This window comes from Aaosphaeria arxii (genome assembly GCF_010015735.1).
Source record: "Aaosphaeria arxii CBS 175.79 unplaced genomic scaffold BU24scaffold_3, whole genome shotgun sequence".
NCBI classification, from domain to species: domain Eukaryota; kingdom Fungi; phylum Ascomycota; class Dothideomycetes; order Pleosporales; genus Aaosphaeria; species Aaosphaeria arxii.
The window spans coordinates 2417238-2430629 of record NW_022983476.1 but is presented as its reverse complement, the minus strand read 5'-3'; the positions used below and the strand labels follow the sequence as shown (position 1 = coordinate 2430629).

At 53.9% G+C, this 13392-nt stretch overlaps 5 protein-coding genes across 5 annotated transcripts; 3 read left to right on the top strand and 2 right to left on the bottom strand.

The window, feature by feature from the left end:
- Positions 1–7: 7 nt before the first annotated feature.
- Positions 8–3129, top strand: BU24DRAFT_156532 (RNA-binding domain-containing protein). The gene is made up of 6 exons (XM_033521329.1): positions 8–346; positions 397–1179; positions 1381–2529; positions 2583–2636; positions 2690–2724; positions 2780–3129. The coding sequence occupies exons 1-6, from the start codon at positions 113–115 to the stop codon at positions 3027–3029; spliced, it is 2505 nt and encodes an 834-aa protein (XP_033386043.1). The 5' UTR covers positions 8–112; the 3' UTR covers positions 3030–3129.
- Positions 3130–3866: 737 nt separating this feature from the next.
- Positions 3867–6305, top strand: BU24DRAFT_490820 (uncharacterized protein; the record flags this gene model as incomplete). The annotated part of the gene is made up of 3 exons (XM_033533740.1): positions 3867–4254; positions 4306–4482; positions 4528–6305. 3 exons carry the CDS (start codon positions 3867–3869, stop codon positions 6303–6305), a joined length of 2343 nt encoding a protein of 780 aa, XP_033386042.1.
- A 1514-nt stretch (positions 6306–7819) lies between these two features.
- On the top strand, positions 7820–9221 carry BU24DRAFT_460714 (uncharacterized protein; the record flags this gene model as incomplete). The annotated part of the gene is made up of 2 exons (XM_033531837.1): positions 7820–8378; positions 8476–9221. 2 exons carry the CDS (start codon positions 7820–7822, stop codon positions 9219–9221), a joined length of 1305 nt encoding a protein of 434 aa, XP_033386041.1.
- A 949-nt stretch (positions 9222–10170) lies between these two features.
- On the bottom strand, positions 10171–11854 carry BU24DRAFT_460713 (uncharacterized protein; the record flags this gene model as incomplete). Its single annotated transcript, XM_033531836.1, has 3 exons — positions 10171–10785; positions 10888–11358; positions 11777–11854. 3 exons carry the CDS (start codon positions 11852–11854, stop codon positions 10171–10173), a joined length of 1164 nt encoding a protein of 387 aa, XP_033386040.1.
- Positions 11855–12210: 356 nt separating this feature from the next.
- On the bottom strand, positions 12211–13204 carry BU24DRAFT_156446 (uncharacterized protein). Its single transcript, XM_033521328.1, has one exon. The coding sequence runs from the start codon at positions 12989–12991 to the stop codon at positions 12494–12496; it is 498 nt and encodes a 165-aa protein (XP_033386039.1). The 5' UTR covers positions 12992–13204; the 3' UTR covers positions 12211–12493.
- Between the last annotated feature and the right edge of the window lie 188 nt (positions 13205–13392).

The following is a 13392-nucleotide window of genomic DNA, read 5'->3' as shown; positions in this document are numbered from 1 at the left end:
CAGACAACTTTCTTCACGTCTTTTCTTGTTTTCTTTCTTCTTCCTCTTCCTTAACATCTACATGCTTTGGAAAAGGTTCTGGTCAGCCTTTACCTCAGTAGCTCTGTAGGTCATGGCAGCAGCCCAATCGTCGCGCATCTTTGTGCGCGGCTTGCCGTCAAAACTCTCTGAAGATGACGTCCGCAAACACTTTTCCATCTATCCCACCACCGATGTCAAGTTCTTCCCACACCGCCGCATGGGCTACATCGGCTACAACACCCCCGAAGATGCAGAGAAATCTGTCAAGTACTTCAATCGCTCTTTCATCCGCATGAGCAAAATCCATGTTGAGATTGCCCGTCCCGTAGGTTATTGATCTTCTGATACTTGAGATGTCAAGACTAACAATTGTAGATAGCTGATAAGGACCTACCCAAGTCACGACGGCAGCAACGGGAACAGCATGTTGCCAAAAAGGCGACTGAACATGTCGCCCCTGTCGCACAGGACAATGCTATGAAACGGAAGCGGACGGTAGAGGATACTCAAGACCCTAAACTCCAAGAGTTCCTTGAAGTCATGCAGCCGCCGTCAAAGAAGAAGATGTGGGCAAATGAGGAAGGGCCTTTGTTGGCACAGGAGAACACCTCAAGCGAACCTGTTGGAGAGGTCATTGTCCCTGCCGATGAAAGCGACGATGAATACCAAGAAGTTCGCAAGCCCAAGCCGGTTGTCGAGGTTGAAAAGCCTACCATCCCTGCAGTCGAGCCCCTAGAAACCACCGGCGCCGATGAGATGGAGGTCACAGAACATACTGACGCCGACACAAATCTTCACACTGCACAATTGCCAGAGGCAACGACCGAATCATCTGCTGGTCCTGTTTCAGATGCCGACTGGTTGAGGTCGCGGACGAACCGGATTCTAGATATCGTGGACGATGACACGGTGCCGTCTGAGAGATCTGCGGTACCGGTACCCACGGAAGCCCCACAGCATCAACAAGAACCCAGTGATGAACAAACAGAACAAAATCAGACTGGCGCCTCAGAACCAGAGGACGCTGGCGAGTCTCGTCCACAATCTGAGGAAGACAAGATACTTCAATCCGGGCGTTTATACCTCCGCAATCTAAGCTGGGACGTTCAAGATGAACACCTTCGCGAATTCTTTTCCCCAAGTGGACCATTGGAAGAAGTAAGTATCATGATCTTTCTTCAAAAAACCACATTATCTCGAATGATGAATTTCCAAGATAGGGACAGCTGATGCTTCGGCGAATGATGTCCTTTGGGAGAGTATTTTAGTAGATGTCTCTCTTATCTGAAAAAGTCGAGAACTCTTTAAACTTTGTAGCACATATCAACTTAGCTGGTACGGTTCGCTGACAATCTTCAGGTACATGTTTCGATCGACAAGAAGACTGGCAAGTCGAAGGGGTTTGCTTTTGTCTCATTTCAAAATCCGGAAGACGCTGTTCAGGCATTCACTCAGAAGGATGGCACCATCTTTCGAGGACGTTTGCTCCATATCTTGGCTGCTGAAGGAAAGAGGGATAACAAGCTGGACGAATATGCCTTGTCCAAGTTGCCACTCAAGAAACAGAAGGAGATCAGGAGAAAAGCCGACGCTGCTGGCTCCACCTTCAATTGGAATTCTCTTTACCTCAACGCTGATGCGGTCATGTCTGCTGTCGCTAGTCGTCTCGGCGTTAGCAAGGCGGACGTCCTCGACCCGACGTCAGCTGATGCCGCTGTCAAACAAGCGCAAGCAGAGACTCATGTTATTTCCGAGCTCAAAGCCTACTTCAGTTCCCACGGAGTCGATTTGGAGTCTTTTTCACGAAGCTCCAAGGGCAACATTGCTGTTCTGGTAAAGAATCTACCGCATGATGTTCGCCCGGATGAAGTTCGAAAGTTGATGGAAGAATTCGGCACGGTTACGAAATTCCTGATGCCTCCCTCTGGATTGACTGCCATTGCTGAATTCTCGAATTCTGCCGAGGCGAAATCGGCATTTGCCGGTCTTTCGTACAGGAAATTCAAGGATTCTCTTCTGTACCTGGAGTGGGCACCGAAGAACTTGTTCAAGGAAGGAGCCTTCGTTCCGTCTGCACCGACTATCGTCCCGGTTGCTAAAGAAGCCGCGAAACCTTCCGCCTCTGACCTGCTCCAAGAGACTCCTACCTCTGAGGCGACGACCACTGCCACTCTCTACGTCAGGAACCTGAACTTCGAAACGACGACAAACAAATTGAGCGACACATTCTCTTCTTTGGAGGGTTTCCGAAGTGCCAGGGTGAAGACCAAGGTAGACCCCAAGCGGGGCGTCCTCTCCATGGGCTTTGGCTTTGTCGAATTTAGCAACCCAGAAGCAGCATCGGTCGCGATTCAGACCATGGATGGTTACAACCTTGATGGACATCGACTCCAAATCAGGGCCTCGCACAAGGGTGTCGATGCTGCAGAAGAACGTCGCAAGGAAGACCAGGCAAAGAAAGAAGCGGGCACAAAGATACTTATCAAGAATCTGCCGTTTGAAGCTAGCGTAAGATTCAACCGTTTGGTAATTACTGGGTCATTTGCTAATTATTTCAATAGAAAAAGGACGTCAGGGCTCTCTTCGCTCCCTATGGATCTCTTCGATCTGTTAGGGTAAGTCAACTCATCGTTCTTCAGCTTTGCACCAATCGTTGACATCATTCTAGGTCCCTAAGAAGTTCAACAACTCGTCTAGAGGATTGTAAGTCATCTGATCAGTCATTTCCTAGCGAAAGCGCAAAGCTAACAAAAGGTAGTGCGTTTGCCGATTTCTCTACAACAAGGGATGCATCCAATGCAATGGAAGCTCTCCGTAACACACACTTGCTCGGCCGTCGCCTCGTGCTAAGCTTTGCCGAAGCCGAAGCCGATGATCCAGAGCTTGAGCTGGAGAAAATGCAGCAGAAGGTTGGGGCACAGGCCAACAAGGTCGCGCTTCAACGTCTCACTGGAGGTGGGCGTAAGAAGTTCAACGTTGCTGGCAATGATGATCTAGATGAAGTTTGAAGGACCAGGCGTGTGTCCTGATGAAATTTGCAGCGCGACACCACCCAGAGTCCCTGGTGCCACCCCTTGCTTTCTGACTAAGGACGCGAGGCTGCCCTGGACTCGCTATACTTAAGACATCACCGTCACGCCCCTTGGCACACGCTGCTGAAATCTCCGCTATCCGCGACAGGAGATTGAACTGCCTACACAGGCCTGATTCAAGGCGCATGGCCGCAATGGCGCGCGTAGGATGCCTTGCTCGCAATGTCTGAGACGCGAAAAACATTTGTCGATCTAACACGCTCGTCTACCAAGGACACAAGACGCTTGTAACGCCTTAGTTGTTTACGCCCGCTGACATTCTTCAACTGTAGAGCATTCCCGTGCCTCGTCTCCCTAGCACAAGATACGTGAGAGGCCTTTCTCCAATCAGATGACATCAGTATAGTCGGCAGTTGCCCAAGCCCTTGCTCGCCTTGCTAACCATGACCGATAAAGCAATATTAACAATCGAGGAATGAGAGTACTCGTGGATAGAAATTACATGGCCGTGAAGCGAGATAGTGTCCGAGTTGGTTGAGGTCTGTAGTGTGTTAGCTTAATCTAAAGGCGACTGTATGTCACCGTAGTTACTGCTCCAAGTCGATGGTAACCTGCCCTGCCCTCGAGAGGCAAATCCTGTCCTCCTGACTGGCTGTCTAGTCTCGCTATATCATGATGCTGTCCTCTCTTACATTTCTTGCTTGCCACCTACATTCTCTTCCGCAGTCATTCTTTTGCTCCAACTCTCTACGTTCCTTCCCCCAGACATTCTTAGTTTTTCATTCTTTTCGGCAGCGAGCATTCCCATGACCAATGGAACATCACCGCTCATGCGTGCTGCCCTCCAACGCTCCGGCCTTTGCGGAGCATGGCTCGTCCATACCCAGTCGAGTCCTCCAGGAACGCTCGGGCAATAGGAGGCATGTTTATGCTGACGGCTCAGGTTCTTGGAAGCGCTCGCCTTCCACCCCAGTAGAGAATTTGTACTCGCAGAATCTCGGAGGAGGTTACTTCACAGGCAACCTGACGGCACAGCTTAACAGTGAGAGGTCAGAAGAACAGATCGAGCACGAGACGAAGAGACTGCTGCGACTGTTGATACGGTGTGACAAGTATCAGAAATATCGTGACCGACAACCACAGACGCAGAAGGAGAAGGAGCAGAAATGGCCCGACCATCTCGAGGAGGCCTTCTTTCGAGGTAGAGCCTCATCCCTCAGTCATCTGGTAGTATCAACGCTCACCATGTCAGGTCTGGTACGATGGCCGCCGATGGGCCGCCGTAAGCATATGCTGGATGGACAGCTCCGTGGCCGTAACGAACTCGTCGCCGACTCCATTCAGAAAGACACTGGCGAACCACGGACAAGAAAGCAGGTTTCTAGTCACATCCAGGTGCTCAAGAATATTCTATCTGACCAACCTCAAAGTGAGTGTATTGCCATCGTTCCATCGCATCGCTGAACGTGAGTAGTCCTTGTGTACATGTCCACGGAGGACTTGGGGACCAGAAAGCGTCACGGCGGCGCTCACTTTGGCCAGCTGCGAAGCCGTCATCAGGCTGCGTCCAATGCATCGAAGTATAACTACCATACCCAAGCAGGGGCGAACTACTATTCAGGAGGCTATGGGTCACTAGGCCCCTCAAACTTGCTCACGAAGTCACAAGGCAACCATGGCTCGGTCGTACAACCTCCCTTTGCCGTTGCAGACTTCTCCATTCTTCTACATCATGATGACGAACCAATACATCGATTCACGCAGCTAGCAAGCAACTCACGACTCCCAGACCTTAATGTTACAGACATAACTTCGTGGCATCAGCAGTACGCCGAGTTCAGGTTCCACCAGACGGATGAATGGAAGAAACGTCAGGTATTGGTCTGCGATGCGTCCATCAAGATCATGGCCGAGAAGCAGCGATCGGGCGTTCGACACGACCTTTCCGTACACTTCTATCTCCAAAGCCAGACTGACATGTCCCAAACGGATCCCCTGCACTGTGAAACGAGGTTCTATGACAACGGCCAACTCGCAGATAAGTTCGACGAAAGCAAACAGGGCTTCACAGAAACTCGTCGTGATGTCAATCATGTACCTGATCGGCGTTCGTGTTTCCAGATCCATTTCGGATCTGGCTTCTGGGCTTGGAGGACTGGGCATCTGAGCAGGAAGTTATGTAACGCACGCATGAATGAAGATTCCAGACAGAGGGCGAAGGAAGAGGAGAGTGTTCGCCGGACACTGCAATACATGACGGCCGTGCAAGATATCTACGGCCTCAACAAGGAGACAGGACAACCGCAATGCTTCCTCACGATACTATGGCGCTTCCAGCAGACACGGCCAACGAACGAGCCAGGTAGGATGAGCTGGCGAGTGGTAAATTTCGCGCCTCCACCGCCGCCGCCCAGTCAACAGCTATGGGGAAAAGGGGAGGAGTTGGACAACAGCAAGGAGTTGAGATTGATCCTGAACAATACGAGCGCAACGTCTCCAACGCAAGCATATCCCGCCCTGCCTCTGGAACTTCCCCACCAAGCCTTTGCCCACCAGCCTTCTCATCTCGACCTCGACAGCCTTTCCAACATTGCGTTGGACAACATTAATGACTTTTCGAATCCCAACTCCGCTACAACACACAGCCTTTCCACCGACTTCTCTCACACACAATCACTAGCAAGCCTCACGCATTCCCAAGACACGAATGCCACCCACCCCCAGCATCAAGACTTCAACGAATCCAACGACATCGACTTCCACGGGGGCCAAATCAACCTCCGCTTCCTCGAGCCAGCCATCAACTTCGGGACGTACGAGACGTACACGCCCGCGCAATCGCTCGCCCCACCGCTGAGCGCAATCCCAGGACTCGACCAGCACGCCGACGCCGGGTTCGGGGATCTCAGCGGGCTGGGAGTCGGCCTGACGGGCTGCTACCCCAACAAGCCGTGGCACTACAACGACCTCATCTCGCGGCTCGAAGGGGCGGCCGAGCAAGTCAATGGGATTCCAGTGCTGGACCAGGGCAATTGCGCACAGAACAACGGACTGGTAGGGCACAATGTGTTGCACGGCGGAGAGCTAAGTCATGGGCTCTGGAAGCTGCAAAGCGGCTTTGGAGAGGACACGGGGGTGGGAGCGGGGGTCGCAGACGGGAGGAAAGACAGCGCTGCAGATACGGGCGCGGGCTCTGGTATCATGGAGTTCCTCGAGAGGGAGCGCGGCAGAGACGGTTCTAGATATCTCTAGACACATACACGGCGACATGGAGGACATAATGGCCTGAGGGTGACGGTGCTGGCGGCTGGTAATGAATGACTTTAATGAATCACGAAGCAGTATAATGTTTGGCTACCTAGGTACCTACTCTATCATAAAACAGTAATGACGATCAATGACAGATCAGAGAAATAGATACCCATTTGTCGCAGTAGCTGGAGCACCAACCAACCGTACATTCTTCCGCGTCGCCACCATACGAGCAAGGCAGCGAGCAGCGCAGCGTGTGCAAACACTTCCCCAACACATTGTACACTACTTGTAGCACCTACCCTCACCATGTCTCACGCCTGGCGGTGGATGCGTTGCCAGCCATTGTCTCAACGCCTTACCGCGACCGTTTGACTCAGCGCAGGAGCCAAAGCCACCGAAGCGTGGCATACGGACAAAGGGGGCGCCCAAACGTGAGCCTAGCGTGAGTGTGCGCCTGATAGGCATTTGTTTTGTCTCATACGCAATGTATGTGTGGCTTTGTTTGGGGTGTTTGGTCTGGGACAGAGGAAGATTTTACATGTACACACCAAGCATTGTTTTGGATCAGCCAACGAACTGGCTAGCTAGCCAACCAGTGGTATGGACGCGAGAGGATTTTTGGATTAATTGTTAGTATTGATCTGGATCGCGTCTGTGGGAAGGGGAGCAAACGGGGGGGTTCTTGGGTGTGTTTGAAACAGGAAGAGAGACACAAACAACACAAACGCGAGGTTAGCTATGTTAATCACGCCAGTTGGTATGCATGTATACACGCACAACACGGCGAGTAGATATGATGGGAGATGAGAGGGAAAGGAAAAAAAGACTGGACACATTCAGGACGCAATAATGGCAGAGGACACATAATGCAGGATGATGGTACGACAGCCATGCGTGCATCAGGCTGAAAGAACCAAGGTAGCTTGCGGTGTGCAGCAGCAGCGGGAGCTAAGTATAACCAAGGCATCACCCTACACATTATCGATACAAGTTGATGGCAGAGTTCAAAATAAACATACCTCGTACCTAGTCCAGGATCTTGCCTCCACGCTTGTACCTGCTGATACAGAGAGAGAAGAAGATGGGGAATGGCAAGACTGTACACAGTAAATATGCCTAGCGAGTTTGGGCGCCTTGCGAGAGATAGGAACCACAGGGGGGTCTACAATATGATCATAGGACAGACCCCCCTACAGAGTCATCCATGTACCTATAAAACCATACATTGACCATCAGCCAGGACGGCGGGTAAGAGACGGCGGCCGACAAATAAGAATCCAGCGTTCATGTTCGTACGCGCCTATGCACCTATGACCTACCTAGGACATATCACTTCTTCACCTTCACAACAACTTCCTCTCAAGCTTAAATCAACGACCACCAACGACCACATCGACAAACAAACTATATATCCTACACTCACTCACCGCTCAGTCTCTACCTGGCCAACAACTCTCTCCACTCACCTGGCACTCAACTCTCACTTCAACCCCAAAGAAAGAGAAGCAAGGATGGTGGACGTCCTAAGCCCCTCATCCGCCGCCCAGGCACCCGCCAACATCGGACCCAGAGCCTCACCCAACATCTTCACCGTGGACGAATTCCTCAACGGCCATGACTCAATCGACCCATCACCTGCACCAGCATCCTCACGCTCTCCCCTCTCCCCCAAAGGCTCCAAGGCAGGCTCCCCAGACTCCGCATCGCCGGTCCCCACGCCCATCGGCGCCCGCAGCTCCCGCAACACCATCCAACTCCACGAGAAATGCCAAAGTCTCGCGCTCCCTCTGCCGCGCTTCGAAACCATCCCCTCGGACGGCCAGACCTGGAAGATGCGAGTCGTAGACTTCCTCGACACGGTGTTCGAAGAGGAGACGTCGTACGGCAGCAAAGCGGAGGCCAAGGAGGCCGTGAGCGGGCTGGTCCTCGCCTTCATCACCGACCTTGAGGCGAGGGGGAAATTGACGAAGCCGACGAAGCAGAAGAAGACGCCGGGAAAGGGTGATGCTGGGTCCCAGAGTCCGCCGCAGAAGGAAGTCCCTGGTCCTAATAACATCGGGCTACTACTTGGTAAGAAAAAGATACAAGACATACTTGACTTAAACCCCAACCCCAACTCCAACCATACATCCACCCATCCAATCATTCTAACATCGAAACCCCACAGAATACCAGCACGCGCAGGGAGCACCACAGGCCACATACCACGACTTCTCCCTCGGCACCCGCTTCTCCTGCGTCGTCGCCATCGACCTCATCACCAACCCCACCAGCACCACCACAACAACCCAAACCTTCGGCTCCCAAACCCAGCTCTTCCCCTCCAAGAAATCCGCCCGCCAATCCGCCGCCGGCCTCGCAATCCAACACATCAAGACCCTCGGCCTCTGGCCCTCCTCCCTCGCCGACGATGCCGCGGGAGGCATCCGCAAGAAACCCCGGAAATCAAACCCAAACCCCACCTCCCCGCCATCACCCTCCGACCAACCCAGCACCAGCAGCCCCGCCAGCCAAGTACACCTTGCCACGCAGCTCGCCCTCTCGCTCGGCCTCGGCGCCCCGGAGTACCGCTTCGACACCTCGACCCCGTCCGCCGTGGAAGCAGCGCTGTCGGGCTTCCACACTGTGGCGTGCTTTTTCAACAACGGGGGCGAGCATGCGGGGCCGATTGGAGAGGTGAGACATGTGTTTGGGAGGAGGAAGGCGAAGGAGGAGTGTGCGAGGGGGGTTGTGGAGTATCTTTCGCGCGTGCGGGACGAGAGGACGGGGGATGCGGGGAGGGCGGTGAAGGAGGTGGAGGCGCAGAGGGAGGGGGAGAGGGATGATGAGAGGGATGTTATGGCGCAGTTGAGGAGGGAGATGGGGTTTAGCGACAGTGAGGAGGAGTTTGAGGATGCGGTTGAGGGGGTTTAAGGGGGGAGTGGGTGAGGTTATATCATGGATGGCGATTCTTTTTTTGGTTTCATAGCGTGGGGATATGAGCATATCATGGCATGGCATTGGGATTTAGCATGGTATAGGCATATGATGAAAGGAACGGTACGGCATGAAATAGCATGGCATGGCATGGCACCACATATGGACACCAGGTAACCAAGTAGAAGAAGGCCTTCTACGAATATCAAAATCATTTTTCTCAAATGCTTCATCACGTTACTTCTTGTTCCGTTTCAGTTGCAGTTGCAGTTCAATCCCATTGCAAGAGTTACATACACATCCCATCTCATCCCATCCCAAGGGAAACACGAAACTAAAATAAGGAAACGAAAGATTCACACGGTACCCCATACGTTCCTGTCCAATTCGTTCCTCGTGCCATGATGGATGGGAAGATTGGGCGTTTGAACATTTGAACAATGGAGCTAATACAAATAATCGATTTGTGGTTCTCCGTATCTCCCACATCCGAACTGAACCCTGGAGTGTGGCCTTGATGAACGACGACGAAGTGGAAGACACAATCCGAAGAAGCAGGCAGACAGGCAGCGACATGGCAATCAAACGAGTTGGAGAGAGGTATTCCGTACGAGCACCACCGAAGACGACGACACAATGCAAGACAGGCGAGAGGCGCGAGAGGAAAGCATACGAAAGAAAGGAAATGACTTTTCCGATTTCATTTGGCTGGAGAGAGGGAAAAGAAAAGCAACAAAAAACTACCCGTCCGTTTCCTTTTACGCCGAATCCAAGTCAAGTCGAGCAAAGCAGCCCCCTGGTCACCAATGAGGGCCCTTCATGTTCGACGTGGGCGTATGTAGCTCGTGATGCCGGGCAGATTCCAGCAACAAATTGTGCGGATAAGGGGAGAGGCGCGCGTATATTAAGACATGAAATGATAGGAGCATATTCTGTCTCCTCACGCTCAAGCAGCAGCGACCTCGCTCTTGCGCTTGCTGCGGTCGCGCTTCTTAGGTGCGGGCTTGGGATCAGCGGCAGGGGTCTCGGTGGTGGCCTCTGGCTCAGCGGCGTTGCGGGTGCTGCGGCTCTTTCCCTTCTTCTTGCTCTCCTCGGCGGCGGGCTCGGCGGCAGCGGCAGGTGCGGGCGCAATGGCCTGGGGAGCGGCCTTGTCGGCGGCCTTCTCCTTCTTCTTCCTGTCCTTCTTGGCGGGAGTGGCCGTCTCAGCGGCGGGAGGGAGGATGGGAGTGCCAGTCTGCTTGCCACCGGCGGGGAGGGGAACCGGAGAGCGGGCGGCAGCTGGAGCAATGGCGACGTGGTTGGCACCGTTGAGGGCGGAGCTGGCGGCGGCGGTCTTCTGGCGCTTGTTGGGGCGGGGGGTCTTGTTGGCTGGAGCTGGCGGGGTAGCTTCTTTGGCAGCAGCGCCGGCCTCGTCCTCGGATTCAGATAGCTCCGTCTCGAGGGCTCCCACCTCCACCTCGTCCTCCTCGAGATCCTCAACGGCAACGCCCGTCTTGGCTTTGTAGGCCTCCATATCGATGTTGAACTGAACCATGGAATCGCGGTAGGATTGCTTCCATTTCTGTCGTGTCGTTAGTAAAATTGCTCTGCCACACATATACAAGGGGAGGAAAGAGATGCGCAAAAGAAGACGCACATCTCCTTCCCGTCACGTCCAACTTACCTCCTTGTCCTCTTCATCCATCTCGTTCCAGCGCTTCGTCACCTCGAGATTGACGGCATTGGGCTCGAGCTTCGCGCCGGCTTCCAACTCGCGCTCGAGGTCGGCCTTGACGATGGGTCGGGCGCTCTGCGCGAAGAGGAATGCGGCGGTCAAGGGTCGCTTGGGCGCATTGGGGTCGCGCTCCTTCTTCTCCCGCTTGCGCTTCTTCTTGGAGGCCTCCGTGGCGGATGCGCCGGCAGCTGGGGTGGACGCAACAGCCTGCGCGGCATGCGAGCTTGCATTCTGTGCAGCTTCGGCGGCAGCGTTGGCATTGGCAATGAGGCTTGCTGGGAGCTGGAGGCTCTCAATGGTTGCGCCATCCTCTCGTGCAAGAAGCGATGCGCTGTGGTTCATGTACGCGCGCAGCAGGATGGAGAGACCCTCCTGGACATGGGTGAGGTTCTGCTGCAGAGTGGTGAGGGCATGGATGACCTGTAGAATCGTGTTAGTGTATCTGTGTCTGGACGATTGCAGTTTGCTTTCGCGATGCGCGTCATGGAGGTATCATGCGAGTCGCATGTGACGGCAGAACGACGAGGTTGCGCGCTAAACGATGCGCACAGTGAAGCGACATCGAATGTGAAGTCGCGCATTCTCCGCGCAGTAGTGAGGATATAGAGAAAGGGTGGTTGGTGGCGGTGAGGATCGGTCGCAACGGACATCCAGAGGGGATGTTTTGCGCGGTGCGACGCGACTCATTGTTGTTGAGATGTGATAGCATGGGATGGGGTACGATGTTGTGGGAAGATGAAAACGCGTGATGAGGCCAAAAGGCGGGCGCGTGATGGTATGAAAACAACAGAGAAGCTCTGAAGGTATCCAAGAGTAGAGTTGAGCAGAATGAACTTACCGAGTCTCTGGTGCGATTGAACTGTTCAATAGAGACGAGGACCTCTGCCCTGTCGTGATTCTGGGTCTTCTTTGCCATGATTTGTTTGGCGAGGGAGATTGGGGATGGGGATGAACAATAGAAGGAGGGATGGTGATGGGGTTGAGATGGGGGGTTGTAGGAGGAGGTTGAAGTTGGGGTGTTGAGGAGGAGAGGGAGGAGGGAGGAGGGAGGAGAGGGCGAAGGAAAGGCGGTCGCAGTTGGGGGGGAAGGGAAGGGTAAGGGAAGGTTGCAAGGTAAGCGACTGGCGATATTGTGGGCGGGGTGGGTGGGTGGGTGGGTGGGTGGCAGGTGGTAGAACAGGTGCTAGGCGCCGGCGTAGGCGAGGACGACGTGCGAGCAACAACAAAACCAGAGGGGGGACGGAGAAAGGAAGAGAAAAATTCGACTGGAGGGACGAGGGGGAGACGGGGAGGAGGGAGAGGCAGAGGAGAGGCAGCGAGCCAAAGTGGGTGAGTACGTAAGTGGGCGGCGGCGGGCTGTCGGCGGTTATGCCAGGGGAGGGAGGGAAGGAGGGCAGGCAGGGCAGGGCAGGGCAGGGCAGGGCAGGGCAGGGCAGGCCGGGCGAGGCAGATCAGATCAGGTCAGGTTGTGCGCGTGCGCGTGGCCTCGTTGTGTTATTGTTTTGGTCTGCCTGTCTGTCTGTCAGTCAGTATTGTTTTCCTCAGCAGTCGCGTCCTACTGTTTTGGTGAGTGAGTTGGGTTTAGGCGGTAGATCATTGGGTACCCGCGTCGAGGTCGACGGTAGGGTAGACGGTAGAGAGATGGTTGGGTTGGGCTGGGCCTGGCTCGGTTGGTTGGTAGGCCGAGTTGGTTGCATGTGGTCGTGGTTCGGTCACTTTGGTGGGTGTGAGTGTGAGTGTGGGTGAGCCAGCGATCGGGCAAGGAGAGAATTTCCCTCTTCGTCCTCAGACTACACAGTGAAGAGTAGTGGACACACAGTAGCAAACCTTCCCTCCCACCTACACACTCTGACGCTTGACGTTTTGAAGTTGGATCCATCCTTCCCCTAATACCATGGACACAGCATTTTGCTTGGGCGGTCGTGGTCATCTGCCGTAGGAGCACACAGGTTGGTTGACTGCCCTTCCCCTCCCCTCTTCTGTCCCCTTGAAGGCCCTCACCAACTGCTTTCAACCACACTGGCTCAACCGCCCTTCCACTTTCTGCTCTCATTACTGTGTAGAGCCACAGAGCCTCTCTGTCTTCGCCCCTAAGCCTAAGACAAGGGACTTGGATCTCGTGTCTCTCTCTGTATGTGTTTGTGTCTATAGTCGTCTTTATGCCTGTGTCTACCTACGTTGTTATCCCCTCTCCCCTACCTTAGGGCAGCGGCCTCCTCTGCTACTCCTCCTCCTACTAGTCGGTATTCACCGTGTCGCATTATAGCAACTACATGGTATATTGCACTCCAACAATTCTGCTCCACCTGCACCCTCTGCCTGTGTCTATGCCTATGTCGACATAACACTATTCGCACTTCAATCATCCCCTGAGGAATCACGCAACACCGCACCCTTATTCCAGCGCCGTCGCCATCGCCAACAGCACACCCTCAGTGTTATACACACACTGCT

What these genes read in the sequence shown, in the direction of transcription:
- BU24DRAFT_156532 (XM_033521329.1), top strand. Translation starts at nt 113, where the DNA reads ATGGCAGCAGCCCAATCGTCGCGCATCTTTGTGCGCGGCTTGCCGTCA. An exon ending in ATGTTGAGATTGCCCGTCCC is followed by an intron (nt 347 to 396) that starts GTAGGTTATTGA and finishes TAACAATTGTAG; the next exon opens with ATAGCTGATAAGGACCTACC. An exon ending in AACAACTCGTCTAGAGGATT is followed by an intron (nt 2,725 to 2,779) that starts GTAAGTCATCTG and finishes AACAAAAGGTAG; the next exon opens with TGCGTTTGCCGATTTCTCTA.
- BU24DRAFT_156446 (XM_033521328.1), bottom strand. Translation starts at nt 12,991, where the DNA reads ATGAGAGCAGAAAGTGGAAGGGCGGTTGAGCCAGTGTGGTTGAAAGCA.